General features: G+C 42.0%; 2 protein-coding genes across 2 annotated transcripts in view; one reads left to right on the top strand and one right to left on the bottom strand.

Moving 5' to 3' along the window:
• The window catches only part of bmp1a (bone morphogenetic protein 1a), a 36,825-nt gene extending 30,791 nt beyond the window's left edge, over window positions 1-6,034 (top strand). Inside the window, exons 19-20 of the mRNA XM_054773892.1 lie at window positions 1,602-1,852; window positions 4,527-6,034. Of these exons, the coding sequence (XP_054629867.1) occupies window positions 1,602-1,852; window positions 4,527-4,661 (386 nt within the window). The 3' untranslated portion in view covers window positions 4,662-6,034. The remainder of the gene's footprint in view (window positions 1-1,601; window positions 1,853-4,526) is intronic.
• Window positions 5,678-27,745, bottom strand: disp3 (dispatched RND transporter family member 3). The gene is made up of 21 exons (XM_054773891.1): window positions 27,320-27,745; window positions 19,375-20,173; window positions 17,570-17,789; window positions 17,371-17,507; window positions 16,276-16,410; window positions 16,033-16,193; window positions 15,789-15,928; window positions 15,576-15,667; window positions 15,328-15,492; window positions 14,359-14,520; window positions 14,144-14,278; window positions 13,707-13,843; window positions 13,460-13,629; window positions 13,239-13,369; window positions 12,990-13,171; window positions 12,798-12,924; window positions 11,484-11,629; window positions 11,237-11,396; window positions 11,053-11,166; window positions 10,812-10,984; window positions 5,678-9,349 (listed from the first exon to the last, which is right to left on the bottom strand). The coding sequence occupies exons 2-21, from the start codon at window positions 20,162-20,164 to the stop codon at window positions 8,993-8,995; spliced, it is 3,834 nt and encodes a 1,277-aa protein (XP_054629866.1). The 5' UTR covers window positions 20,165-20,173; window positions 27,320-27,745; the 3' UTR covers window positions 5,678-8,992.
• Between the last annotated feature and the right edge of the window lie 198 nt (window positions 27,746-27,943).

Consider the following 27,943-nt stretch of genomic DNA (forward strand, 5'->3'; position numbering starts at 1 on the left):
TTTTTTCTTTTTAATTAATCATGATTAATCCCCATTAGCAACTATGTCAGAAATATGCCCGTTTTTACTGTATTTAATTAACAGAAAGATAAATGACAGGACAGGATGATGTATATTTGTATGTATTAACGGAATATGTCAATCAAGCTAAAAGGCACACCACAAGTCTAAAGATCTATTTGTCTCTTTAATAGTAGCAGAACATTTGAATCACACGTTACCCCGTGTTATTATGAGCAATGACGGGTTGCCTTCAAAGACATCACGTAATTTAAGGTAAATGTACTTGTTTTCAGTGTATTTTCCAGCATATTTAAATGTAGCAAATTGTACAGCCGAATTAAGAGTTACAAAGTGAGTGCTAAGATTATCCACTTCCTGTTTGTTTACACACACACACCCACACGCACACACGCACACATTATACAGTAAAGCCGTTTTTGTGATGTTCGGAATGTCCCTGAATGCATCTCACGTTCTTGTAATGAGAATGAGGACGTGTCGTTCCCAGGATGAGCGGACTAGAGATGTGTGTGAGTAGGAGGTACATACAGCATGTGGTGTTGGAATCGACTGCTGTTGATGTGTTCAGGTCAGAATGAAGTCAGAAAAGAGCGTCAGACTCGGTGTGACTGTGTGGGGACGCTCCACTGTGATCCCGTCTGCCGTCATAAAAGAGAGGCGTGCTTGCTCGGGTGTAAATGGGTTAATTACACAAAAAAACGTAATGTAATTAATGAAATAAATTAGTTACCTTCATCAATGTGTTATTTTTGACAGCCCTAGTATTAATATTGTAAATGATTGCCCGTATGCATAATAAAGGTGTTATAATGGCGACCATTTGAACATGCAACTAATGAAATCACTTTGTGAAAAATAGTTTGAGCTATAAATGCTTGAAATTGGATTCCTTACCGATATCTGTTATACCGATATTATCCAGCACTTCATTACCGGTACCGATATCAACCAACCCTGATATTGTATCCACTCCATGCATTTCACAAATAAACACTGTGCGAAATAAAACAAATACTGCAAAATGCAAAAAATATATATTTTAATAGGCATGAAAAAAGCATGACCAATAGCCAACCAAACAGTTAGTATCAATTCACAATCAGAATCCAATTCCATAATGCTGGCAACTATGCAGTTTGGAAAGCAGCACCTTTGTATGTGGCACAAACATCCACGTAAGAGCAAAGCAAAGTGCTCCGTATAAAACTCTGGTCTGATACAATCAGTGAAATTATAACCTGGGCTCATTCAGCACATCTCCGCCAGTCGCTTATTACTTTGCATCAAGGAAAGATATTAGATTAGAAATATTAAAGGAAGTGTATCTCCCCTCGCATGAGCAGCGCTTCCAATGTATTTACAATGGAAAAGGCCTACATACTGAGCTAGCAAGCTTGTTGCTGTGTGGAGCACGTAATTACTTGCACATAATATCGTTATCGGCAGAAAATACGATACTGATAGGTTCCACTGTTTAGACTGTAGCACATTGTTTTTGCTGTGATACCTCCCAGTACCAAAACCAGTCTACTTAACCTGTGACACTTCAGTGACGGGCTCAACTCTCCTGTCCACAGAGTGCGGAGGACGCCTAAAGGCTGAGGTCAAGACCAAAGACCTCTTCTCCCATGCCCAGTTTGGGGACAATAACTACCCTGGAGCCTCCGACTGTCAGTGGGTGATCTCTGCTGAGAAAGGCTATGGCGTGGAGCTCATCTTCCAGACCTTTGAGATCGAGGAGGAAGCAGACTGCGGCTATGACTACATGGAGCTCTTTGACGGGTCCGACACCAAGTCTCCACGCCTGGGACGTTACTGTGGCTCAGGGGTAATAATAACAACAACCATACCTGTCTTTTTAATAGGTGGAAGCAAAATATTAGTAGAACTCTCGGTTCCAGTCAGTCTGCGCTCTGACGTCAAGTGGTTTGTTCGGTGAAGTGCTCCTCTGGGTTTGGGAGTGCCGCCTGTGAGTTCATCGTAACCTATCAGCGTTGTACTAGTAAGTGAAAAGTAATCAGTCATCTCTTGGAACAACGAGGCTGCAGAAGGGAATAACGACACAAGTTTCCACTCAGGCTTGAACAGCTTGATGTCATTTACACTCTTAAGTAACCAGCGACTCACGCCTGCTCCAGTGAATCATCCGCCAGAGGAGTCGTAATACCTTCATAGCACCCATGGGAGCGGCTCCTCAATCAAGTTTCCTTTTTTAAAACGGTCAAAATAAACTGACATAATTCAGTGCCAAGTAGGGTGAAAACTCATTATATTGGCAAGGAGTGGCGCGCGTACAGTATGCTAGCCCAGGGGCCCTTTCTCTCATCCCTAAGCTTACTGCCAACTGTACAAGTGTTATATTTATAAGCCTATAGTTTAATGGGTTGGCATTAGCATGAAGGAAACTCACCGTGATGACAATTGGCCGCAGCGGGTAAACTGGTGATGTACCGAGGAAGAACCGATGGCATTTTGGTGCAAATCTGGATAAAAATGCGGCTAGATGACATTGTTTCCCTTCATTGTAGTCATGTGAAAAAATGTGCTTGTCAGTGTGTACCGACTTGGTGGTGATTTGGATAAACACTGCAAAGTCACAGTCCGTGTTTTGTAGAGAATGGTGGGCTGTGTGAGAAATTTCAAGTCAGTTCCGCATATGCGGCCAAACTTTGGGGTTTAATAACAGTGTGTGTCAGATATGTCCGAAAAATAATAGCACAGGCAACGCAGTGGGTTGTGCATGTTTTGATAAAATTTCACCCTTTTGTGTTGACGAGCTGCCACACTCACAATATACGATGAATGAATGAGTGAAGCTTGTGTTGTGAACACGTTACTCCACATTTTGAAAGCATGTCTTTTTCAAGCACATCTGAAAAGGAGTAGGGAGAAGCACACGCTTATCAAATTCTAAATGTTCTCCAGAATTTTGTACCTTTTTTTTCTTTGTCGATGGTCAGCATGAAAAGTACCGAAACTGAACAGAAGCTAACCCGCTAAGTTTGTTGGCTGTGGAAGTGAGAATGACCGATAAAATAAAACATAAAAATGCGTTATCGGATCATATTTGTATCGTTTGTTTTGCCAATGTTTATATCGGCAGGCGAGTCAGACCTCGACAAATAGCACCGCCCTCCACTAAGCAACAAGCTTTCTAGCCAGAGTGTCGATATTCCTAATTTGAAATGGCTGTGAAGTGTTAAGTTTTGCTCTTAGCGTGTCTAAACGGTAGCGCTAATTACTGACAAACCGGTACCGGCGGCCGAATGGTTAGCATGTTGGTCAGACAGTCAGATCGAGAAGACCTGCGTTCGAATCTCCGCTGGGCATTTCTGTGTGGAGTTTGCATGTTCTCCCCGTGTGTGCGTGGGTTTTCTCCGGGTACTCCGGTTTCCTCCCACATTCCAAAAACATGCATGTTAGGTTAATTGGAGACTCTAAATTGTCCATAGGTATGAATGTGAGTGGGAATGGTTGTTTGTCTATATGTGCCCTGCCACTCTAATGAGGATAAGCGGCATAGAAAACGGATGGACGGTACCGCTACACACGTTTCCCGTGACTGCAAAACAGCTGTACAACACAACACACAGGAAAGCAAATAAGAAGAAATAAGAAAAGCAAAATAAGAACGCGAAACAGGAAACGATGTGAAAACACAGGAACATAAAGTCCAACCTGTCGTGATATAAAGCGCTGGTTATGCAAAGGGGGAGTAAGGCATCTTCCTTCAATACTTCTAATCTGATATCACACCTCAGGAAGAATTACTCGGAGTCACACGCAGCGTTTTAGCACTTTTCCCATAACTTGTATTGCATATTGCAGTGTTTGTCTTATTTTGCACAAACTGTTTATATATGAAATGCATCCAATATAGGAAGCATAATGGAAGTATCAGTATCAGTTGATGTACAGTTGATATCGGTATTGAGCTGGGAGATCAGATGTCGCTAAGCAAGCCGATATCAAGCATCTCTATTTGGAAGTAGTACCACAGCTGTAACGGGGGCGGGCGGGACTGCGGCTGTGTGCAATTTGGCTATGCCAGGATTGTCTTGCGACATTTAACACCAGAGACTCACTTTTGTTGGGTTGAATCAATTATCTGACGTTGTTAAGCCGTATCACTGCGCTAAAGTGCACACATACGTGTTGATGTTCTGTGTGGAAGACACGGGCGAATATATCTTCTGGTTTACCGTTCGCACACGTCTGTGTAAAAGATGCTAAAAATGAAACGCACAACGTCATTGGAGGTGATCCTCCATGGACCAGGAAGTAACTGACCACTAACATACAAACGCATGAACAAACGCAAATATGGCGCTGTGTGATATTTTTACTTTTTTGAGGTCTTTGCTTTACAGGGGATCGTCCTTGCAGCTTAAAACCGGAAAGGGTGCCTTAGAGTTCACTGATGTGCAGCCTCTTTAAGTCTTTTGTGTCTGAATAGAAGAGCAGTCATTAATTGGATGTGTTTTTGCTTCCCCTTCCAACAGCCTCCAGAGGAGATCTACTCTGCCGGTGACTCCATTGTGATCAAGTTCCGCTCAGATGACACCATCAACAAGAAGGGATTCCACGTGCGCTACACCAGCACCAAGTTCCAGGACACGCTGCACTCACGCAAGTGACGAGTGGGGGCCGCAAGGGGCCGTGCGGGGCAAAGGGGCACCCGGAGGGGCACCAAGGGGAGGCTCCAGCCTAACGCTCGGAAACCTTCGGCCACCAACACGAATCAGACACGACAGAACAGCCGCAAGACCACCACCACCAACCGCACCTCAGCTCCTAGGGGCTCTAGCTCCCCCCGCAGACTGTGAGGAGTAAAGCCATTCTGCAGTACACCTTGTTTTTACCTTTTTATGGTTAGGGTTGGGGTGGGAGGGTGAAGGTCCACCTTTGGCGGACAGCAGGGGGAAATGTATTGACCGAGCCCCCTTCCAGATAATTCTTTAGTTTTTTTGTTGTTGTTTTTTAAAATGTGCCAACTAATGAATGGCACAACAAGGAAACCAGTGGATTCTCAGGACCTGTAGGAAGGCAGGCATCAGCTGGATAGATCCCTGCTTTTGTCGGGCCAGCCCTTCACATCCACCGTCAGCAGGAAGAGGAGGAGTGTGCGAGCGCTCCTCCACTATCACTCATCCCTCCTCATCGTCCCTTTCGGTTCAAGGATCGCAAGGACTTTACTTGAGATTTTGACCCTGTCAGTCAGTTGCATGTAATTCCAAGGAGACGTGTACAATGACAACACCAGCATTTGTATTTGGCAACCAGTGGCAAGATCATCATTGTTACCATTAACAAAGGAAAATAAGGAAGCAGTTATCTTATTAAAGGACTAATAAATGAAATGTGGTCCAATGGTCTTCTGGTTGGTAATTGCTTGCTGGATGTACCTCCATCTGTAAAGTCATGTGTGTGTGTGTGTGTGTGTGTGTGTGTGTGGGTGTGGGTGTGATCTTTTAAAGGGAACATGTGCTTTTCTCAGCTCGAACCAGTTAGCACTTTACAGTGAATTGTTCCAAAATCATGAGCTTATATGAATTTTTGTGAAATGCAATGCCAGTTCACTTATTTTTAAATGCATTTTATCTCTCTTATTCTCAATGTTTTTTTGTTAGTTTTTTTTTTTTTCAATTTTGCTCCATTTAGTTCCTCAGGCATACTTGAACATTGTGTGTGCCCTGTAACATGGGGTAATAAAGATATGACTTATGTGTCCGTGTTTTACACTTCTGATGTAATATCATTTCACTCCAGTGGAAAGAAAAATGCCTTTTTTTTCTTGGTACAATGAAGTATTTCTCAAGAACCAAATGAGCCTGCCTATTTATTGTCTGAGTAGTACCATAAATAATGTAAAGGTAGAAAGACTAACCCTTTAATGCCTTCTAATGTATAGCCTATTGGTCCATGTTGAATATACGATGTTGCTCAAGCCTTCCTCTTCTCCCGTTTATTGTAGCGTCAACACAACACAGACTTGCACTATTCTGACTTACCAAATATGTACATATTGTGTCCATATGTTGGCAAGGTAAGAAGGAGGAATAATGGAAAAGAAGTCATCATTGCACTGCAGTTATTTAATAACTGTCCCGTTAATAAAAAGAAACAGAAAACGACGACCAAATTAAAGGCATTTTTGGTCTGCTTTGACCAAATGAATGTAGTATGAAACACATCACATGGCAGCCAAACAGACTATAGACATTACAGACAGTATTTCACACCATCGCTGTCTAAATTGAATCTTTTTTAAACAATTCCCCCCCCCACAAAATGAACCATATTCGTCATATATTTTTCCATAAATGTAACTCTCTTGGCAAGAGATGCTTGCCAGTGTGCAAGTCCTTCATAACATTCCTCAGCAATTACAACATTTTAATGTGTTATGCAATAACATTCAAAATATATGCATAAATACATTTAAAGGGCATCAAAAAGAGAAGAAAGTGGTCCCCTTCACTATCTTATGAGCAATCAACAATCTTATGAGCGCCAATACAAAAATCAAAACTTGTTTCTAAAACGTTGCAGCTTTCCAAATGGCTAATATAGTCATAAAGTCACACATTTAAAAGGGTTGACCCTAGTCAAAGACCTTCCCTAGGACAACGGTGTCCTGCTGGTTTATTATACAGTAAAAATGTTATACAATTCCCAAGATTTGAACTGAATTTGCAGGCCGGTCTGCTGCCGTTAATGGACTTGGCCCGTAGGCCGCCAGTTGATTAACTCTGACTAAGACCTTCCCCCAATCATATCGCACATCACCTTTTCTGTGGGTCACATTCAAGGTGTTTTCTCCAAAGTGAGTCAGGTGAATGAAATAAGTGTGAAAATTACACATGCAACTCTTACTCTAAATACCCGTCAAGAGTTTTTGTAGTCGCAAACATCATTACTACAAAATGTGGCTGAAAAGTGACATGAAATATAGTTAATGCAAAGGAGACAGTAAAGTACCACTAAACATTAATTCATTTTCCACTGCTTATCCTGTGTGATCATTTAATTTAATTTATGAAAATTATGGGCTGCAGTAATGTGCTGATGTTACAATTTAATTTAATTTAGTTTATTTAAATGTAAAACCATTTATTTGTTTAATTATGAGTTGTTGGAGTGATATGTTGTTGCTACGAATGAAATAAAGCTTATTTGAATGTATTAATTATCTATTTATAAAAAAAAAAAGTAATTTTGATCTTGAAGCAACACCTCTAAACTCATGTTGATTGTTTGCATGTTTACTGCACTGCACTGCACTGCACGCTACTTCCTGGTTCATGGAGGTTGATGTCACATGACGTGACTGTACCATTTTTGAATCTGTGCCAGAGGGAAAATGCCTCTACAGTGAGTAAAACTGCAAAAAGAGATCATAAATTATTCGTATATTATTTGTTTTACATAGTGAATATTTGTGTTTGTTTGTCTTTCCGTTTCTTAGCTGGCGGGCTACTTCCTGGTTCATGGATAATCATCAAGGAGGTTCATTTGCATTCTGAGGGGAGGGGAATGTTTCCATTGTGACCCAATCGGCAGAAAGAGAATGTGTATTCTTCTATCTGTATTTTTAACCGGTATTGGTCGTGTAGTTGTGGTGTAATCGTGCAAACAAACACACCATTCGAAAACAACAATAAAAAAAGTTAAAGCTTTTGTGTTACATAATGATACATTCAAGTTACAGTGGATCCCCGCACATTCCCAATTCAGCATTCACAGCGCAGCAGCAAGATGGCGGCACCCTGTGTGTGTGGATTAGCTTTTACGGTCAACTTTCTTAAAATCCCACCTCAAAATTTCATTATCATTCATTAATGGTAGATACCTGTACATTTTACATTAGTGTGTTTAATAAGTGTGTGCGGCTAATAAAGGCTTAAGGCTTAAACCTGGATTGTGCATTTAGCCAGTTAACCTCTCTTGCTATAAACTAAGAATCGCAACTGAAGAGAGAGGATCTGAATTGAATCTAATACAGTCGTCCCTCGCTACAACGCGTTTTGAACGTGTCGCCTTCACTATTACGGTTTAGTAAAAAAAATATGCATATTTAAGCAAATTATTGTTGGCAATTTCAAGCATAAAAATGGCTACATGAACTAACTAAATGAACTCAAATGCAAATGCACAACAGAAGAAGCATTGTAATTGAGAATGTACTGTATTCTACATTGGCCACTTGGTGTCCGTGTTCAGTGAGACAAGGGCCAGACATTAAGTTTAAATTGTCTCACAACTGGCACAATAAGAATAACAACATAATAATAACATGGGCTAAAACTCAACTCTGAACCTCCAGCATCACTTCCTGTCCTCTACACATTTGCCCGCCCATCATTAATGTCCACTAAGGAACACATTTACTGTGACACACAAGAAGAGGAAATTTATTTACGTCTTAAATGGCTTATTTACTCTTATTATGTCTACTATATTGGGTAATACGAGTATAAAGCCATTTATAGACGCCATTACAATCCATTGATGAGATAATGGCCACCGCGGGAAGTACACTACCCAGAAAAAAACAAGGAATTGCTACCATCTGAGTCTGTTATGTTATTTTTCTCTAATGCGCCTTATTTTCTCTGATTATATCTACTATATGGGGTAATACTAATGTAAAGGTGACTGTACGGGTGTTGTTTCATGTCTGGAGGGCAGGGATCATAAACAGGTTTTCTATGCCATCACTCTTATTGCAAATGCTGATCCGAAATCAGAGAATATCAAGGTCAAGCTAGCAGGAGTGTTTTACGGGGTAGAAACAAGCTGTGTGTCAAAAATAGACATCTTTATGGGCTATCAATGACTTGAGGATTTTCGCCAATGGAAAAGCAGGGATCTACTGTACTTACAAATATAATTATTCCAATTGCTTGCACCTGTACTTGAATATGACATCTTCAATATTCTCACAAGAGAAGTGACATCATCACATTTACATGCTGATGGATGGCCAGGCCGACGCCCCTATGCGCCTCCCGGCCCACCACAGAGCTCCACCCGTGGTCGCGACCACCAACACGGCGACGGCGGCCTTCAGCACGTCGCCACAGGTCCTGCTGAAGCCGGCGGGGGCCACACTGGCCAACATGGCCACGGTCACGGTCATGGTGAACAAAATGGAGACGGTGGTGTTGATGGCCACAATCTGGCCAAACTTGGCAAAAGGCACAATGACACAGAAGAAAAGAGGGATTGTGGAGATCACCGTGGTAACGGCGCTGGACACTATCGCAACGCCCACATGGTTCACTGCCTCCATGGTGCGTCTCTGCCTCACTGCTGCAGGCTCCTGCAAACAAAGCGCTGATTAATGAGACATGTTGTTGTTGTTATTTGGGCTTTATTCCATCCTGAAGCCAGATACTGTGGTTGCTCTAATTGGTGGCAGCAGGGCTGGGATACGCTCCAAGACTCCCTGCGAATGTCGAAAAAACGCAAGTAATGGACACACCCATACAATTTTTTTACCCTCAACCCACAGGTGTCCAAACTTTTATGTATGACAAGGGTGACACACTGAAAAATGTAAGGATGTAGGGCAACTTTGATATTCTTGGCTGTGCTAAAACCATAATATATGATATTGATATATGCTATTTGAAAAAAAATATTGCCATCTAAGCTTTGTGTTGCAGTTGAAAAACTAATGAATGAATGTAACAACCATCCATCCATCCATTTTCTATGCTGCTTATCCTCACTAGGGTCGCGGGTATGCTGGAGCCTATCCCAGCTGACTTCGGGAGAGAGGCGGGGTACACCCTGGACTGGTCACCAGTCAATCACATGGTATGGACATTAAGAAACAACTGTAAGCATACATTGTACAGTATTGTACTTACATAATGTGTCAAAGCATTTTCCTGCTGGAAAATTGAAGTTACCATTAGAAAAAAATCTATATTTACAACTAAAAGCAGAGAAAAGAAATCCATGAAAAGGCCAGGACCTACTTAAACACATTTTAAGATTTAATTTTAGAATAATTTCCTGCATGCGTTGCTACGGTCTCTTCCTGTCCTTTCTCTTCTGTGTGAGGCAGCAAAGCCATTTTCTGTTAGTTACTAAGAAAACATAATAGTGAGCAAGACTGAAATACCACTTTTTTCAGGTGTAGGGACACACGTGACGCATTAATTCTGCCCAGCAACAGGCAAACACATGGAAATCTCAGCAACACAGATACCCAGTCGGGCTGTGTGTATAGTATTTATGTGTGTATTTTTGTAATCTAACTCTTCTACTCCTGAACTGCTACACACAAACAGGTGAAACAAAGTGAAAACATATACCCCTACCGTGTTGCCTGTGCTTTTATTTTTCTGACACACGGTGGCGCTGTTATTATACCCCAAAGTAGCCCAACTGACATGAACTTTCTCACATAGCAGCAAAACACCCACTACAACTTTACGGTGTTCTGGTGAATCACCCCAAAATTTGGTACACACCTTTCAGAGACTGGCAAGCATATGTGTGTAAATTTGGAGCAAAATTGGTTGAAAAACATGGTGGCCATAAAACAAAATGTCTTTGGACTTAGCAACTAATTGTTTATAATTGAGTGAGCATTTGTGTAATGATTATAAAACTTTGATAGTATCTGTGATACATGTTCTCCAAAGCACTTGGAGCGCAACCGCTAGGGGGCGCTACAAATGTAGTTTACAGTCGCTCATGTGGAAAAATGACATTATGGAACACCACAGGTGTGCTATGTTTTTCACACGACTGTCGATTGAGAGACTTACCGAGCAGAGACCTGCAGTAGTGGGCGCACCTTCCCCAGCCAGCATGTATCCCTCCACCAGGTGCAGGCAGTAGTCCACTGAAGACCCCACGAGGATGGACAGAGAAATGGCCTCCACCGCTCCCATTTCCCAGCCCAGCCAGTACATGATTGCCCCCACCAGACAGATCACTCCTGCACGTAAGGTCAACAATGACTGACTCTGATCCCCAGGATGCGACATGAATGCATGAGTCTGTTACCTAGAATAGTAATAAGGACCGGAAGAAGTAGAAAAAGATGTGCAGTAAAAACAGAGACGGCCGCCACACAGATGGCCAAAGAGAGCAGCAAACTCCAGAGGGCGCTCTCCACTCCTACAAGAGGAAAGACATCTTTAGTTGCATCATGTCTTCTTTTGTTACACACCACTCCTCACATCCATACCTATGATTTCCATGAAGATCTGCTTCCAGTGCTCACAGGTCTGGAATCCTCGTCTCAGAGATGAAGACTGAGGCAGCATGGAGAGTTGTTCCTTGATGAAAGTCTCCCACTGGAGAAAGTCAGAATATGTCTGGAAGGAGGATTTCCCCTTGTATGTGGTCTGGGCCACAGGCAACAATATGTTCAGTCAGCTCAAGTATTGGAAGGATACTGTATAAAACATTTTGGGGGCAGTGAGGTGACTCACGGATTCAAAGGCCATAGAGAGCCAGTGGACCTTCCCTCCGTGCAGTCCCACCGCCCCATGAGAGAGCTGGCCTGGAAGAAGGTTGGGCTCAGGGAGAGAGTGACATTCCGGATGGAGGAGAGGCAGAATGGATGGCAGTTTGTTACCTGACAAAACACAAGAAAAAAAGCAGTCACACCAATGTTTCATCTTCTGCATCATGCTTGACTTCACTCACTAGAGCTTAGTTCAGTTTAACTCGGCATGTGTCCTGCCCCAGTCCTTAATGTTACGTTGTTGTATGTGATATATCAAATCTATTATGTTTGACAAGTGCAGAGTTACAGTCTAGCACAGGGGTTTTTGCTAGTTAGCTAGTTTGCTAGTGACGACACAAAGGAGACCGATTGACAAGGGTCAATCAGGATGCAGAACACAATGGGCGGGTTCTCCCTTAGCCAATAAGGACTTTTGTGGCTCTATATTTAGCCGGCTATTGTCTACCACGGGTTCCTCGTACAGGCAGGTAAACACACTGAGATGAGGTGGCACTGCACACGTCTTCAACATGAGCATACAGCACCCTCTACTGGTAGCAGTAGTAAATACAATAACACACACATACAACAGAGCACCCCTGCATTTGCTGTAAAAAAAAATTTAAATAAAAAAAAAAGCAAAATTGAACACAAAAAATCTGTGTAAGGTGTGCCACAACGTAGCGAGGGAACACTGTATTCCCATATGTTCACTTTATTCTTGCAATATTATAACTTTTTCCGCAACCTAATTTTGCAAAAAATTGCAACTTTATTTTTTGTTTTCTTAGTTTCTCCTAATACTATGACTTGACTTAACAAATTTTTTCTTAAATAATTTCAGCTTTATGCTACTAAAATGATATTTTTATTCTCCTAAAATTATGACTTTTTTCTCTTAATATTTTGAATTTAAAATTACAACTGCTTTTTCTATTTTTGCTTTTGTTTTTTTTTTAGTTTTCTTGTTAAATTATATTGTTACAATGTGCTGCAGGCCAATAAAAAAACGGCCGCATTATGGGCACCCCTGTTCTAGCCTATATGTAAAAAGTTGCTAAAGTGCACAATAGCACTTCTTAGAGAGACACTCTACTCCACTCAGCTCAGTTCATTGGCATAAAAGCTACAGACACACAAAAACAGCATGTTCCCAGCAGGGCTTAATAAAAGCTATTTTAAACTAAATTCCAGCATCCAGGCCATATTTTGACGAACTTGCTTATTGTGAGACATTTAAAATAGTTGAAAAATAATATAACATGGGAATACAAATGTGTTTCCTGTTGGTTGTTACCTGAAGGCAGACACTGTGCTCCACCGGGCTTCACAAGTTGTTTATTTGCACTGACTGCTTTGCAAATTTTGCAAAGATATCCCATTTCCTTGAAAATGTCAAAATCTGGATCCAATATCACGTTTCCCTGTTGGCGAACATTAAGATGTGATAAATCAGAAAAGTAAACATTTCTGTTGATGCTGTTCTCACAATATCTCCGATGACGTGATTGTCTCTGCGTTGCGTCCGATTAACTCCCAAGATTCCAAACACGACAAACACCATGGCACCGGTGTCAACCAGAGGGCGCACAGCCGGGAGGCGACAAGCGCCACCTCTGCATGGGTTGAAGCCAGACGTCTTGGATGGGTTCACAGGTTCAGTAGTGGAATCTTATACAATGAAAGCAAAGGTGATGCGAACAACATGGCTTGTTAATGGTGCCTCATGCTGACTCACCTCTGGGAAGAGGAGTATAAAAGGTTCCCCGTGTGGGTCCGTCAGGCACAGTACTGATACCACAGCCAGGTGGGCTCGCACACACTCTAGTGGGATGTGGCCTCAGTTTATGTTGTGCAAAGTGCAGTTTCCTTTTAGGAGAAAGCACAGCTCAACATCACTGATTGCATTGATTTCTCCATGCACCAGAGCTTGATTAAATATGTAAGATAGGTTTCAACCTGCTGTTCTGCTGCGGTGATGATGCCACATAAAAGGAAAACTCCGGTATCCAGCTATGGCGGCGGTCACATGATCTGGACGTAATCATCCAGCTGGGGTAGGGGTGGTAGTCGTTGGAAACGCACACTGTCATTCTTCTGGTGTAGTTTTGCCACGACTGATTGAAGGCCTGCCCACATGAAATACTAGTAAGCCTTAACAACAAAAAGTCAACAACACATCTAATGTGTATGTGTGCTTGCTGACCTGAAATAAAGGCACCTGGTCATGTTCCGTGCTGCACAGCTTCCATGGGGAAGGAGTGCTGGCATTAAGGGAGAAGCGGTAAACGGTTGTCGAAGTTCTGAGGTTCAACTTTGATATAAAGACTGTAATTAAAAAGCCTAAAAAATAAAAAGAGCAATACAGTGCATCAGCAGAGCGCTTTTACTTTCATATTTCAGCAGACATTTTTAATGTACTTTATACAAGTAGTAGCCATCTTCAGTGCATAGTAAAGTACTGCTATACAAGCTGTACACTGCCTACACTAAAGCACATTCAAGTTTTATTTCTATGGTATTGCAACTTGAGACGATATTCTGTAGTAAAAATGGTTGCTAAAATGTAAGGGAATGTGATCCCTTTTGTGAGATACTCTATCTACCCCTATCTCTAGAAAGAAAAGTGTTCTTGTGGTCTACCTGGTTGGTTGCTGCTTGAGTTTGCTTCTGTTGTGCTCAGAGGAGCAGTGGTGGTGTTTGTGCTGCAGTCCTGATGGTTTGTGGAGATCCTGAACGCTGATGAGGACAAAGACTGCGGCTTTTCCATGAAGACACCTGAATGAATGTACCATGCTTTTTAAGAACTTTTTTGCTTTGGTGTTGTTTGAGTTTTCACATGGGTGATGTCTCCTCACCTGAGCACATGTGGCAGGAGATGCCTTGACCGCTCAGGTTGCTCCTCAGAGCCAGAAGAGTCTGGAGGTTGGTATCCGGGCGGAACAGTAAGGGGGCATGAGAGGCTGGCCTCAAGAGACAGCAACAACCAGCAGATAGGAGCAGAACCAGGAGGAAGACACCTGGGAGAGAAGCATAGTGCTGCTGTAATTGCTTGATTGCTTACAGGCACTTTAGCCTTCCATTTAGGCGTTTTATTTTCTCTCCATAAACTCCCCAGTCCGTGCAAACAACCCTGCAGTTTCATGCCCTTATTTAAAAGGAAGGCGTTTACCAATGCTAATTAGAAGTATCTCACAGACGCATGCCCTCTAGCAGGTTTGGAGGAAGTAGATTTAAGGTACAAACAATTCTGCACAGTGGAAACCAAATAAATACTGTACATCATAAATAATATATTGAATAACAAAAATAAAAAATATATAAATTCTATTAAAAGTAACATTTAAATGCCAAATATTGAAATAGCAAAACAAATAGAAATAATGTATAGAAAAGTAATCATAATTTTTTTAACGTTTATTTAATTATTTCATTATTTCATTATCAATATGTATTTTATAAATACTCTATATTCCTTATATGGAATTCATATAATGAGTTTCCTTTGCCATTATAACAAATACTGTTGCCTAAGTCGCATTTTAAATAAACATGAAATATATATATATAAACAAGACATTTTAAATATAGATCATTTGTTTCTTTACCCGTTAGCAAATATTGTTGTTCAAGTCGAAAAGAAGTGACACCTGCTCTTAACAACTGTTGTTCAGAGCAAAATTAGATTTTTGTTCGATTGTTGCTTTCACTTGTCATCTGGCTCTAGACTCTTATCTTGGCAAGATAAAAAAAAAGATCTTGTCTTCATTAAAAAGACTTTTAAATGAAGCCCAATTTCTTTGTGACATGTGAGGGTGACATCTTACCTAGAACAGTTTTCCTCCTCTCCACAGCTGGCTGGCCCACTAAATGCTTGAGGGCCCACTGAAGCTTTGTGCTGACCACACCCAAATGCTGATGCCCTGCAGGGTTGAGGGGTGTCTCCACTGACAGGGACAGAATGGCTGCATCTCTGTCTGCCTCTAGGGGGCCTGGCTCGAGACACAAACGATAGGGGCTTTGTGGGTGCCAGCACGGCAGCATTTTACAACCCCATTTCAGATAATAATCCCACCTGGCTCCATCTCCACTGACAGCAGCGCCACGTCGTCATCCTCATCCGACAAAGGGCCGTAGCTTGCTGACAGGCCCCGAAACGACTTCCAACTTGTGAGTGAGGAGATGTTTTAGGGAGAGAGACAGCTGAGGGGATTAGATCTCCGAGTTCAGTGTTGCACGGCATGCACAGACACAATTTTCCCTCAAGAGATGGGATGTGCAGCCTCACCGGTGCAACCAGGCGTGCTCATGAGGCTCCACACACTGAGTCCAGATACACAGGGCGGCTGGCATCAGCAGACAAACCCAAAGCCAGCAACAACTGACAATGAGAGCCATGAATAGGCCGAAGTCATGCACAGCTGGGATCTGTGTAAAGAACCTTAAAACCTTCAGTCTGCTAAGAGAGGCGCTTCCATTCATACAGAGACAGGGAGCCATTTAAAGCGATTGGATGTCTCTCTTGCGATTACCTTGGAGAAAGCATTGGCAGCGTAGGCGGCCGCTGTCGTGAAGGAGGTGAGGAAAGTGGCTCGACCGGCTGTTTTGACTGTATACACCATACGCTGCTGAGGATGATGAAGATGAGCGGCCTGTCTGAAGGTGCTGATGAACACAAATACATCATCTACTCCTGAGAAAAGGAAAATCACAAGGTAACATTTCAGGTCATTTATTCCCCAAGGATTCATGAAACACTTATAATTTCCTCATACCGATTCCAATGATGACAAAGGCTGCCACTCCATTGAGAATGCCCAGGTACCTCACACCAAACACAACGTGGTACAAGAAGAGTGCCATCAGGCAACTCAGCCCAATGCTGGCCAGTCCGAAGAAAGTCAGAAACACTACACAGAGGAGAAAACCCCAAATAATCACACAGCATTAATTGTTGGGAAATGTATATTGACAATAGACAATGGGATGCATTCACCAACAGCTTTGTTTGCTTGCTTTACCACTTTTGAATGCAACCAGGTCGAGCAAAGTAATACTTTATATCAGAGGTTTTCAAAGTGTGGCACAGTGAGCCTCCCCTCAGAGAAAGTAAAACTCTCTATTCCTCTCACCTGCCTTTAATATAACTGAAGCTAGCTTAGCAGGTTTGAAAAATGTTTTTCTTAATTTTTCTCAAGCTGTTGCACCACCCCCTGAAGTATTTAAAAATCAAAACCTTTTGTTCATTGAACCAAACCAACACGTCGATCGCGATCCACCAGTTGATCTTTGGGACTTTGCTGGACGTTCTAGAAAATATTTGAAAATCCCCTCCCTGAGAGTGACCAAAAGGTACGCATTATGTCCGGTGAACACGCCCGTATGCCTCTCCACTCTCCAGGCATGCAACCTGCAAGCCCTAGCCAGGAGCCCAGTCCCCAAAACCCGGCTACAAGCCTGACCCCGACCAAGATCCACAAAAGTAGGGGTGCCCCAAGTGCGGCTCAGGGGTCATCCGCGGCCCGTGGCTCATGTGCCATTTGATCACTTTCTACATAATAAATAAATGTGTGTGTGTTTGTGTGTAGATCTTGCACAGGTTCAACTGGTACAGGTACAACTTCACTCCAGGTGAGTCACAGCTTTTCTTCCTGTCACTCACACGCCCCAATGCAGTGTTCCGCAAAGATCTACTGTATTTTGAACTGCTTAACACGTTGACCTACATTGAATTGTTTGTAGGATGTTCAGTGAACAGTGTTCTGCCATTATTGTTTTTCTGTGTGGGTTTTCATGCTCAAAAATGCTGTTATCATGTAAACAAATGGCAAACTGGCAAATGAATATGACTGATATACTGTAGATGTTACCAGAGAAGGAGGTCAGGACGTAGACCAGCACAGTAATGCAGGCTCCACTGATGACGGCCAGCGTCATATCATTCCTGAAGGTGTGTCTCACTTCATGGTCAAAGAGCTCCGTCCCCCCGTAGAGAACCTTCACCTGGCTGAGACCAACAACGCAATGTGAGAGGAAGGACATCATGGCAATGACAAAACCTCTTCTGACCTGGTGGACTGCTTGGCCAGGATGTCCGCGTACTGAACCACAAAGTTCTTAAAGTGGCTCCTCTGCTCATCGGCTCGATCCTGCAGGGAGTTGTAGGTCGGCAGAGGGGCGCCAAAGTGGATTTCGCTTCGCAGGAGAGAGGAGGAGAGGTGCTCAGGGGAGAGGCTCTCATCCACATACCAGTAGAACTGAGGGTGTGTGATGGCCAGGCTCAAGGAACCTGCAAAGAAAGGAGACATGGGGGGAATGACGGTCTTTTATTCAAGAGGAGACAGAGGGCAGCGGAGTGGAAACTATGGAGTATAATATTACTATACTAGAAAAGCACTCGTAGAGCGCACCATAGTTCCCGCCATATTGTGATTTACACCATATTTATATTCCTTGACCGTGAAAACATATTAGCAATTGGATCCATAACTAGAGGAAGCAGTTTCAACTTGAGCTGAAATGCTGCGGAAATATTTGAATGTTTAAATGTCGAATGAAAGTAGGAATAGCTTAGAAGATGAGCTGAAACTATACTGAAATGTTGTTGAAATGTATGAATGTTTCAATGTAGCATTTTTGCTGTGGCTAATGGCACGAATGTCCTTACTTTGTTGAATGAGTTGATGTTGGAATGAGGTGAATCGGTTAAGAAATGTGGAAACAGTAGTACAGTAGGTAGTAGCAGTTTTACGGAAAAGTGTGAATTTTTGGAAAATTTTGAATTTTTTCAGTATAAATATACTGTAGGTAGCCTGAATGTCCTGAACGTGTTGAACAGTTTGATGTTGGAATGGCTTGAATCGGTTGAGAAATGTGGAAGTGATAGCAGGTAATTAGTTTTAGGGAAAAGGGTGTTTTGTTTAGTATGAATACAGGTGGTCTGAATGTCCTGAACGTGTTCAACAGTTTGATGATGGAATGGCTTGAATCGGCCACTTGCTGAAAGAAATCTTTGAAAACAACGAAGCAGCGTGACCGAAAAATTGGGAATCTTGTAAAAATGTTCATTTTTTTTTTATTTAAAAAATTTCATTTTTGAAAGTGTTCAATGAGTGGAATGGTTTTAATCAGGAGAAAAATGTAGGAATTGTGGAAGTTTGAAACATTGCCCATTCATTTTCAATGGCAGGAATGTAGAAATGATCGCCCCCAAAATGTAATCATTTCTTCCACATCCCATTTCTGACAATTCCTGAAAATTTCATCCAAATCTATTCAGAACTTTTTTATTTTGAACACAAACAAACAAACAAACTAGAGAAGCACTCGGACAGCGCAGATCTCCGCCAAGCCCCACAGTTCCCCCCATATTGTGACTCACACCAAAATAATAACACTACATTTTTTGGATTAGATATTTCATAGAACCTGTATTTTTTTCCCAAGTGCTCTGACCGTGTTTTGTGGCGTTACATGCACAAATGGTCCTATCTTGCAATGTTAAAAAATCCTTTAAAAAATTCCTAGATCCAGACGGTGATCCGGATCACCCCCAAAATGTAATCAGTTCTTCCATATCCCATTTCCGACATTTCTTGAAAATTTCATCCAAATCCATTCAGAACTTTTCAAGTTATTTTGAACACAAAAAAACAAACAGATAAACACAGGCAAAAACATATCCTCCCCGCGGCGCTTGCGCTTTGCTTGGCGGAGGTAACTACCATTATTGCCATTATTAATGTGTGTTTATTTATGTCATTTCTAGCTGTGTGTCGTTAAAAAACAAACAGTACCAGATCGTAGCAATGGAAAACTATTCAAGTCGAGCCATGCAGAGCTGAGTTCCATGCAGTCTTAGGTGGTGTTTTTACCTTGGACATCAGCCAGATCTGGACCCATGCCGTCATAGTAGATTTTTCCTCCTCGCTCGCTAGGGTAGAGGTAAGACAGGAGCGAGCTAGGCGGTGAGCAGAAAGACGGTCCCAGTGGGAGGTCCCTCAACACCTCCATGGGCTTCCAGCAGAACTGATGAAACTGCGGGTGTTGCATGATTAGTCGCTCCACGTCATGGATGGTCTTCAGGCGCTCGGGGGTGAAGATGTTGTGGTCTCCCTCGCCCTGAGCAACAAACACTAACTCGATGCTCCACAGAGCTTGACTCTGGAGGTAATAGTTTGGAGCAAAGCGGCGACTCCGAAACAACCATCCCTCATCTCCTCTAGGGGTCAAAGTATCTCCTGACTTGGAGGCCTCGTCCCGTATGTGCAGCTTGTCCATGAGTATCTCCTGCAGGTACTCACTGTCACTATCCACGTCTCTCCTACGCCTATCCCAGGAGCCAAGCTGGGTCTTCACAGCGATGGTGAGGGCATCGAAACGCTCCGCTGAGAAGTGACTGTGGACCTCGAAGGCACTGTAGGAGAGGTCAATATCCAGAGGGGGGCAGTAGAGGAGCATGAAGGCAAACAAGGCGCAAGGGAGGAGGACAAACCCAGCTAAAAGCACCCCGCTCACCCAGGGCTGTGTGTACACCCAGGCCACAGCCCTCCAGGGCCCACATAGAACCTCAGCATGCCTCACTCCAACCTCCACCTCCTCTGCCTGCTCTTCATCATCATCTCCCCAGCTTGTTTGAAACAAAAGCGGCTCATCATCATCCATCGTTGGTGCCTGCAGGGAAAGAGGACAACATGGGCACCTTTCTTGCTCTCCCATTATGAGCAACTGCCTGTTTTAGCATGCCGATCACATGCAGCGGAGGGGTCTGTGATTGAATTCTCCCCTCCGACAGCTCGTACAAAAACATTATCACCTGCAGGGAGACTTTCTGCAGCTCTCTGGAAAATTCAATCATTGCACTTGTCTCATTATTGACAAAAGCCAGTGGAATATTACAAGAAACTGGGGTGGGGGGAGGTTGGGGGGGGGGGGGGGGGGGTATCCTCGTCAGGCAGCTTAAGACTAATAGACTAGCATGCCATCTTGCGCCTCATTTGCAACGCAGACAACGCAGTTTGCAAGGGGAAACGAGAGCAGCGTGCTACTATTGATTTTTATTCCGCTCATTCCACTGAAACCTTTGTATGATTTAAGGTCAAGATTATAGGATAAGGACTTTTCTTATGATTAACATGCCGGCCTCACAGTCAGGAAATTGAGGGTTTGAATCCCGATTGACCGGTGACCAGTTCATCTCTCGCCAAAGTCAGCTGGAATAGGCAGCAGGTATTACTGTCCTCTACAGTGGAACCTCTGTGTTGGAACAATTTCTCTTATAATAGAAATAGATTTAAATTTAATTCCGTTCCAAAGTCAAACTGTGACCAAACTAAAACCCTTATTAACTATGAAGTAACATTTTAACATGCCAAGTGTACAAGAAAAAAACATGCCAAGTGACACATGTATTATGGAAGATAGAGAAGCAATTGTGGGGAGTTTGATGCCTGGAGTAAAAAGTAGGCCAGTATCTCTGTTGGAGAGGAGACTCAAACATGGGGCTTTTTAGTCATAAGGCACCCTTCTTTTAAATCTATTTGCTGTCTGTAAAGCCAAAGAGTCAATCCACATACAAGATTAGTAGGATTTGTATAAAAAATACATGAATAAGTAAAATATATACTGTATAATAAATATAAATAAATACAAATATAAAACATATATATCATATTTTAATAACACAGTATATTTATACAAATATATTAGTTTTAATTGTATGTAATGGTTAAATTATATTTTTTTGTGATAGATGATTGGATTCAAATCTAGATACACAGGTTATGATACCATTCAAAAAGAATATACAGTGTGCCCTCGCTACATCGCAGTTCACATTTCGGGGATTCGCTGTTTCACAAATTTTTTAAAATGCAATTTGCATGTTTTTTTAAATATATGAACGCACATTGTGTTCTGCATCCTTGTGGTGTATTAGCGCGATCCATCTGTGCTCTGTTGTATGTGTCTGTTATTGTATTTACTACTGCTACCAGTAGAGGGTGTTGTATACTAATGTGAGAGTTGATACTGGAGTAAAAATGTCGGCCATCCTCCTCCTCTCAATATGTGTAGCCAGCTAAATATAGAGCCACAACAGTCCTTATTGGCTAAGGCAGAACACGCCCATTGTGTTCTGGGTTCTGATTGGATGTAGACCATTGTCAATCAATCTCCTTTGTGCAGCACTGCAGTGTTTCCTGTTGCTAGCGAACGACATGTTGAAGGAAGGTAGAAGTTACGCGGCAGTAGGGGGCCATTACGGAATACTGTAAATGAATCTCTGGTTCATGGAGGACGACGAGGAGTAAAATACTACTACAGGAGCAATATGTTTTAACAAGGATACAAAAACACTACAGCCATTTGCATTTTAAAAACAGAACGATTCAATGCAGTGTATAAACGATACGATTTGATTCAGTTCAATGTGATTCAATTTGATTCAATTCTACGGTTATTGTTTGTAGACGTAGATATTAACCTTACATAATAAAATAAAGATGGCAATTATAATAAAGTGGCATTATTTCAGTATTTTTCTTTGATGGAATCACTAGCTTACGTTCTAGATTTTATATCTATATTTTTATACCCCCTTGAATAATGACACATTCTTTCCGACAAGTAAATTGAAGTATTTGTCACATGAGTGCAATAAAAATGCTGTTTTAGCTTGGAAAAGTAAACAATCATATCAATGGTAATCGTACAACATTTTCGACAATCCAGGCGTAACATTTCGATTTAATCAAGTTACAAACCCTTCTCGAAATGAATCCAAAGACGTTCCAAACATCTGCGTTAAAACACCAGCTAGCCAGCTAGCATACTCGCCTCTGTTGGTCTGGCTGGTGAAGTTGTGCACCCTTCTTCAAATGAATCCACAGACGTTCCAAACTTCAGCGTCCAAACCCCAGCTAGTCAGCTAAATCCGGCGGCCGGCACCCTAGCCCCGGCTAATAAAGCGGAGCATTTCGCCGGCAGCCCCGGCTCTCATCTTGTTTATATGTTTATAAGAGACTATCAACTGATAGCTTCTCTCGCGATACCCGGTGCATGTCTCCACAATCGGTTAATCTAAAGATTTATGGCTTATTATTATGGATACAGGAGTCTTTTACGGACGAATCGGAATCGTTCGCTCCTCAAACCGGATATCGGGTTGCATCGGTTTATCGTTCACATTTATTTATTTTTATTTAACATTTATTTAACCAGGTTAGTCCTATTGAGATCAAAAATCTCCTTTACAAGGGAGACCTGGCCAAGAGGACAGCAGCATAGTCACATTAAAAACAATAAACAGCACAACATTAAAAAACTTGCTCACATAAAACACTGGCACACAGACAAGGTAGACTGCAATGATTTCACCAGAGCTTTAAACTCATTCAGTGTAACAAGGGCTTGAAATCGAAGTTCAGATTGTAAATTATTCCAAGCATTTGGTGCTGAAAACCTAAAAGCTTTCTTGCCCAGTTCAGATCGTACTCTGGGGACAACAAATTGCAGAGTATCCATAGATCGGAGATAATGACTTCCATGTTTCCTTGTTAAAAGACAAGACAAATAGGAAGGAGTAATACCCAGAATGCTTCTGTAAATAAACACATACTGTACCAATGACTGAGGCGTCGAGCACATAAAGATGTCCAGTTAACTTTGGAATAGAGTACACAATAGTGAGTAAGTGGACCACATTTGGTGATGAACCTCAGTGCTCCGTGGTACACACTATCCAGCCTGCTAAGACAGTTAGCAGAAGCATTCATATACAACACATCTCCATAGTCAATAACAGGCAAAAAGATTGTTTCCACCAATTTCCGTTTCACACAAAAAGAAAAGCAAGATTTGTTTCTGAAGTAAAATCCTAATAAAAGTTTCAGTTTTTTGACCAAATACTGAATGTGCTCCAAGACAAGTGGTCGTCAATTAAAAATCCTAAATATATTGCTCAAAAAAATAAAGGGAACACTAAAATATCACATCCTAGATCTAAATTAATGAAATATTCTGATTAAATATTTTGGTCTTCACATGGTTTAATGTGCTGACAATAAATTCACACAAAAATTATCAACTGAAATAAATTTTATTAACCCACGCAGGTCTGGATTTGGAGTCACACTCAAAATTAAAGTGGAAAAAGAGATCACCTGTTGTCTATTCCATTTGCTCAACAGCATGTGAAATTGATTGTCAAACTGTGTTGCTTCCAAAGTGGACAGTTTGAATAACGGCGCAGCAGTTTTGACTGAGTGTGAATTGAGTGTTCCCTTTATTTTTTTGAGCAGTGTATTTAAAAGTAGATACCAAGTCAATTTGTTGACCATTTCTTGTTAAAATTTTCTCAGACAGTGCTGATCTTGCAGTTTTTGAAGTAGTAAAGAACATACGTTTTGTCTTCTCTGCATTTAGAACAAGTTGCAGATGACAAAGTTGTTCTTGTACTCTATCAAATGCAAGTTGTAAATACTGAAAGGCCTCAGCAGGAGTGGGTGCTGCACAGTATATGATTGTGTCATCAGCGTACAAATGAAAAGCTGAGTTTGAAATATTCTGTCCAAGATTATTTATGTAAATGGTGAATAATAATGGACCTAGCACATCCCTCCTAGCTATTATTATATATATATATATTAGTGTATTAAGGATGAGCGTAGCTGGCTGTTATTACTCTTGCTTTGTTGGCAGTGCCCTCATCAGCATGATGAGAGGAGAAGCGCATACAGTACTGTACCAGCAAGATATGCAGGATGATAAAAAAATAAAAAAGAAGCCAGATGAGATGGATGACTGATCACACACACAAGCAGTGCTTCACCATCTGTGCAAAGAAATCATACTTTCTGCTTTTCAACATGCTTTGGAATGTGAGGACTATCTCATCTCTTCCTACCAGCTCCATTTCAGCGTCCAGCATCTTCAAAAGGGCAGTATTAGAAAGTGTGTCACCAGTGAGAGACCATCATCAAATGTCCACCACATGACATGGATCAACCCAATCCGACTCGGGGGGACTACCGCGCCTCAGCCCCAAGGTTGATTACAAGGTAAAAAATAAAAATCAAATTACAACAGTAATTGCTCAAAATAAAAACATGTTTCTTTGTTAATATTATGTTCATTACAGTATATCGCAGACCAACAGTCTCAAACTAATTTGACTGCTACTTGAGTGACGGTGAGAGATGACGATTAAGTGTTGTTAATTTTTGTCAACAAAAAATGAAAAAGAGAAAGTCAAAGCCATTGGGTGCACAATTTAAAAAGAAGAGGAGGAGGTGGCCAAAGATAAAGGTATGGAGCGATAGCATCACTTTATGGACACCACATTATGGAATGAGCTAATGTTACTTGGTGGCTAGAAGTATATTGTAAATTTGAACCAGCAATGCGGAGACATTTCAGATATCAACTTATTGCTATCCCTACGTGAGGGAGGGTAATGGTCTCACCTTGGCCACCCCAATTAAAAATTTCTGGCTCCGCCACTGGTCACAGTTGAGCTGGAGAAACAACCATTCACACTCACATTCCTACCAATGGAATTTTTTTGTCTCTTAACCTATATTATATCATAATATCCATCCATGCTTCCATTTTGTTTAGTTTACTGGAGCAGCAGTGTCACTAGGGAAGCTCAGACTTCCTGGTCTCCGGCCACCTCTTCCAGTTGCACTGCCAATGAGGCGTTCCCAGGTGAGTTGCGAGACATAATCCCTCCAGCGTGTTCTAGGTCTGCCCCAGGCATCCTCCCGGCTGGGCATGCCCGGAACACCTCCTCAGGGATGCGTCCAAGAGGCATCTGGACTAGATGCCCAAACCATCTGAAATGGTTGCTTTCGATGTAAAGAAGCAGCAGGTCTACTCAAAGCTCCTCCCGGATGACCAAGCTCCTCACCCTATCTGTGTCCGCCATCTTGCTTGTTCAGTCACTACCCAAAGCTCATGACTATAGGTGAGGGTAGGAATGCTGATTGACCAGTAAATCAAAAGTTTTGCCCTCTCTCCTCACCACAACGGCCCGGTACAGCGACCGCATTACTGCAGACGCTGCACCAATTTGCCTGTCAGATTCACGCTCCAGCCTTCCTTCACTCGTGAACAAGATCCTGAGATACTTGAACTCCTCCACCTGGGGCAAGACCGCACCACCAACCCGAAGAGTGCAATCCACCCTTTTCAGGATGAGAACAATGGCCTCAGATTTGGAGGTGCTGAGTCTCATCCCAGAAGCTTCACACTCGGCTGCAAACCGCCCCAGTAAACACTGAAGGTCACGGCCTGATGAGGCCCTCGGGACCACATTACCTGCAAATAGCAGAATTGAGATCCTAAGCCCGCCCAAACTGGATCCCCTCAACGCCTTAGCTGCACCTACAAATTCCATCTGTAAAAATTATTGGTGAATTGGTGACCAAGGGAACCCCGGGTAGAGGCCAACGTTTACTGGGAACAGGCTCAACTTATGGCAATGCAAGGTTTGGCTAATGATTCTACCCTTCTACACTTTCCCAGGGAGGCTGAGGAGTGTAGTTGGAACACACCCTTTCAGACTCAATATCCTCGTTTGCCCCCGGGGTGCAGGTGAAGCCCTGCCAGAGGTGAGAGTTGAAGAACACCCTCACCCTACGCTTGGGTCTGCCAGGTCTGTCTGGCATCCTCCCCCGCCATCCAATACATGGCGAAAATGTCGTAATTCATATTTTATCTGTTACTCTTTTTAAATCACCACTATCTATTTAAGTAATTTGTTTCTGTACTGTTATACTGTATGTATATCCACATTCATTATTATAATTTTTAAAATTGTTTATTCCAAACTCATAGGTTGAAATACAACGTGAAAAATAGTTAAAATATATAGAGTATCCATAAAAAAAAGATACACGATGAAATGTTGAGAATGTTTAAACAATATAAAACAAGAAATATTAAAAATAAAAAAACATTAGAAAAAATACATATTTTTCAATACAATTCAGTAAAAACAGAAATTAAAAGTTAAATATTTGGGTGACAGGTGAGCTGGAGTCGATCCAAGCTGACTTTGGGCGAGAGACGTGGTACATGCTATACCGGTTAGTCACAGGGCTAAAAATTAATAGTGTTTGAAATAATAAAATACTAGCTCAAGACAACTAAACAATAAATTATGCCCAAATTACCCGTTGGGTTCCTTTCCAGGGGCCAGACGTAGCAAAAAAAAGTAATGTATTGCCATAATCTTGACAAAAAAAACATGAATCTAAAGCAATTTGCTGAGAAAAATGATAAAATATACAGTACAATATAATTATTCACTAAAATATTTATATTTTTTATTATATTTTTTAGTGTTTACTCTTTCATAATTAGCGATGTAAGAAAAAGTTGAACTAGATAAACCCTGATAATATATAAACATGATTGTTATTATTATTAGAATAGCTCTCATCATGGCCATCATCTGAAATGTTGGATACCACGTTTGTATTTATTACATTGTGAGTGTACCTAATAAAATGTCCGGTGATATACACGCACATCTACAGTATTTGATATCTTCTTTAAGGCACACTTAAAGTTCTAAAAGGTAGAGTAAATCCAAATGTAAAACACTGAACACTTCCAACAAGTCTCTTGCCAGCTATAAAAACAGCATGGACACCACATGCAGCACAATTCATAACATAATGCATGAGACAACTCCACAAAGCAAGCCACTTTGTCCCTTTAAAAAACTGTTTGGTAGCCATTTGTCAAAGAGTGTAGCAATGAAGTCATTTTACTGCCTTGGAAAACACAGTACTCGTGGGGGGGGTGGCTTACCTGAGGCTGTATGGAGGATCTCAGGTGGAGGTGTCAGGAGGGGGTCACTCAGGCCTTCTGGGTCCACAATGTCATCTTCCTCGTGTTGTTTCTCCTCTATGTTTATATATCGTCACATACACACACACTTCCCACTCACTCAATGAATCCCAGCACGAACTAAAGACTTGTGTTTTTCGTCTTTTGTGCTCCTCTCTCTCCTGCGCTCATCTTTAGCTGGTCGTCCAGGCGACAGAGTCAGCTAGATATTCCTTCCCTCCTCTCCTCTCGCTTGTGGCTTTGTCTGCTCACCAGTGGAGGGAAGAAGGCGAGGAGGAGGAGGAGGAGGAGGAAGAGGAGGAGGCTACCACAGCTGGACACGTTCCATTCACCCACACACTACATGGAGCAGAAGGCACAGATGGCAGAGATGATTTCCCTTCATTTGTGGTGTCATAATGAAGCTTTGTCAAGATGCTACAGGAGCGTCAACCCCCCCCCACACGCATCCTGCCTCAGTTGGTACGCTCCAGTCTGGTCACGGTCGATGAAGGTGATTGGCTACAGATTCTAGACGATCTTCATTAGCTTGATGTTCGTTTTGGGACGTTTGGTGTGCATGATATCACTGTTCAAGCCATCTTA

The sequence above is a fragment of the Dunckerocampus dactyliophorus genome, chromosome 4 (assembly GCF_027744805.1).
Source record: "Dunckerocampus dactyliophorus isolate RoL2022-P2 chromosome 4, RoL_Ddac_1.1, whole genome shotgun sequence".
Taxonomy (NCBI): Eukaryota; Metazoa; Chordata; class Actinopteri; order Syngnathiformes; family Syngnathidae; genus Dunckerocampus; species Dunckerocampus dactyliophorus.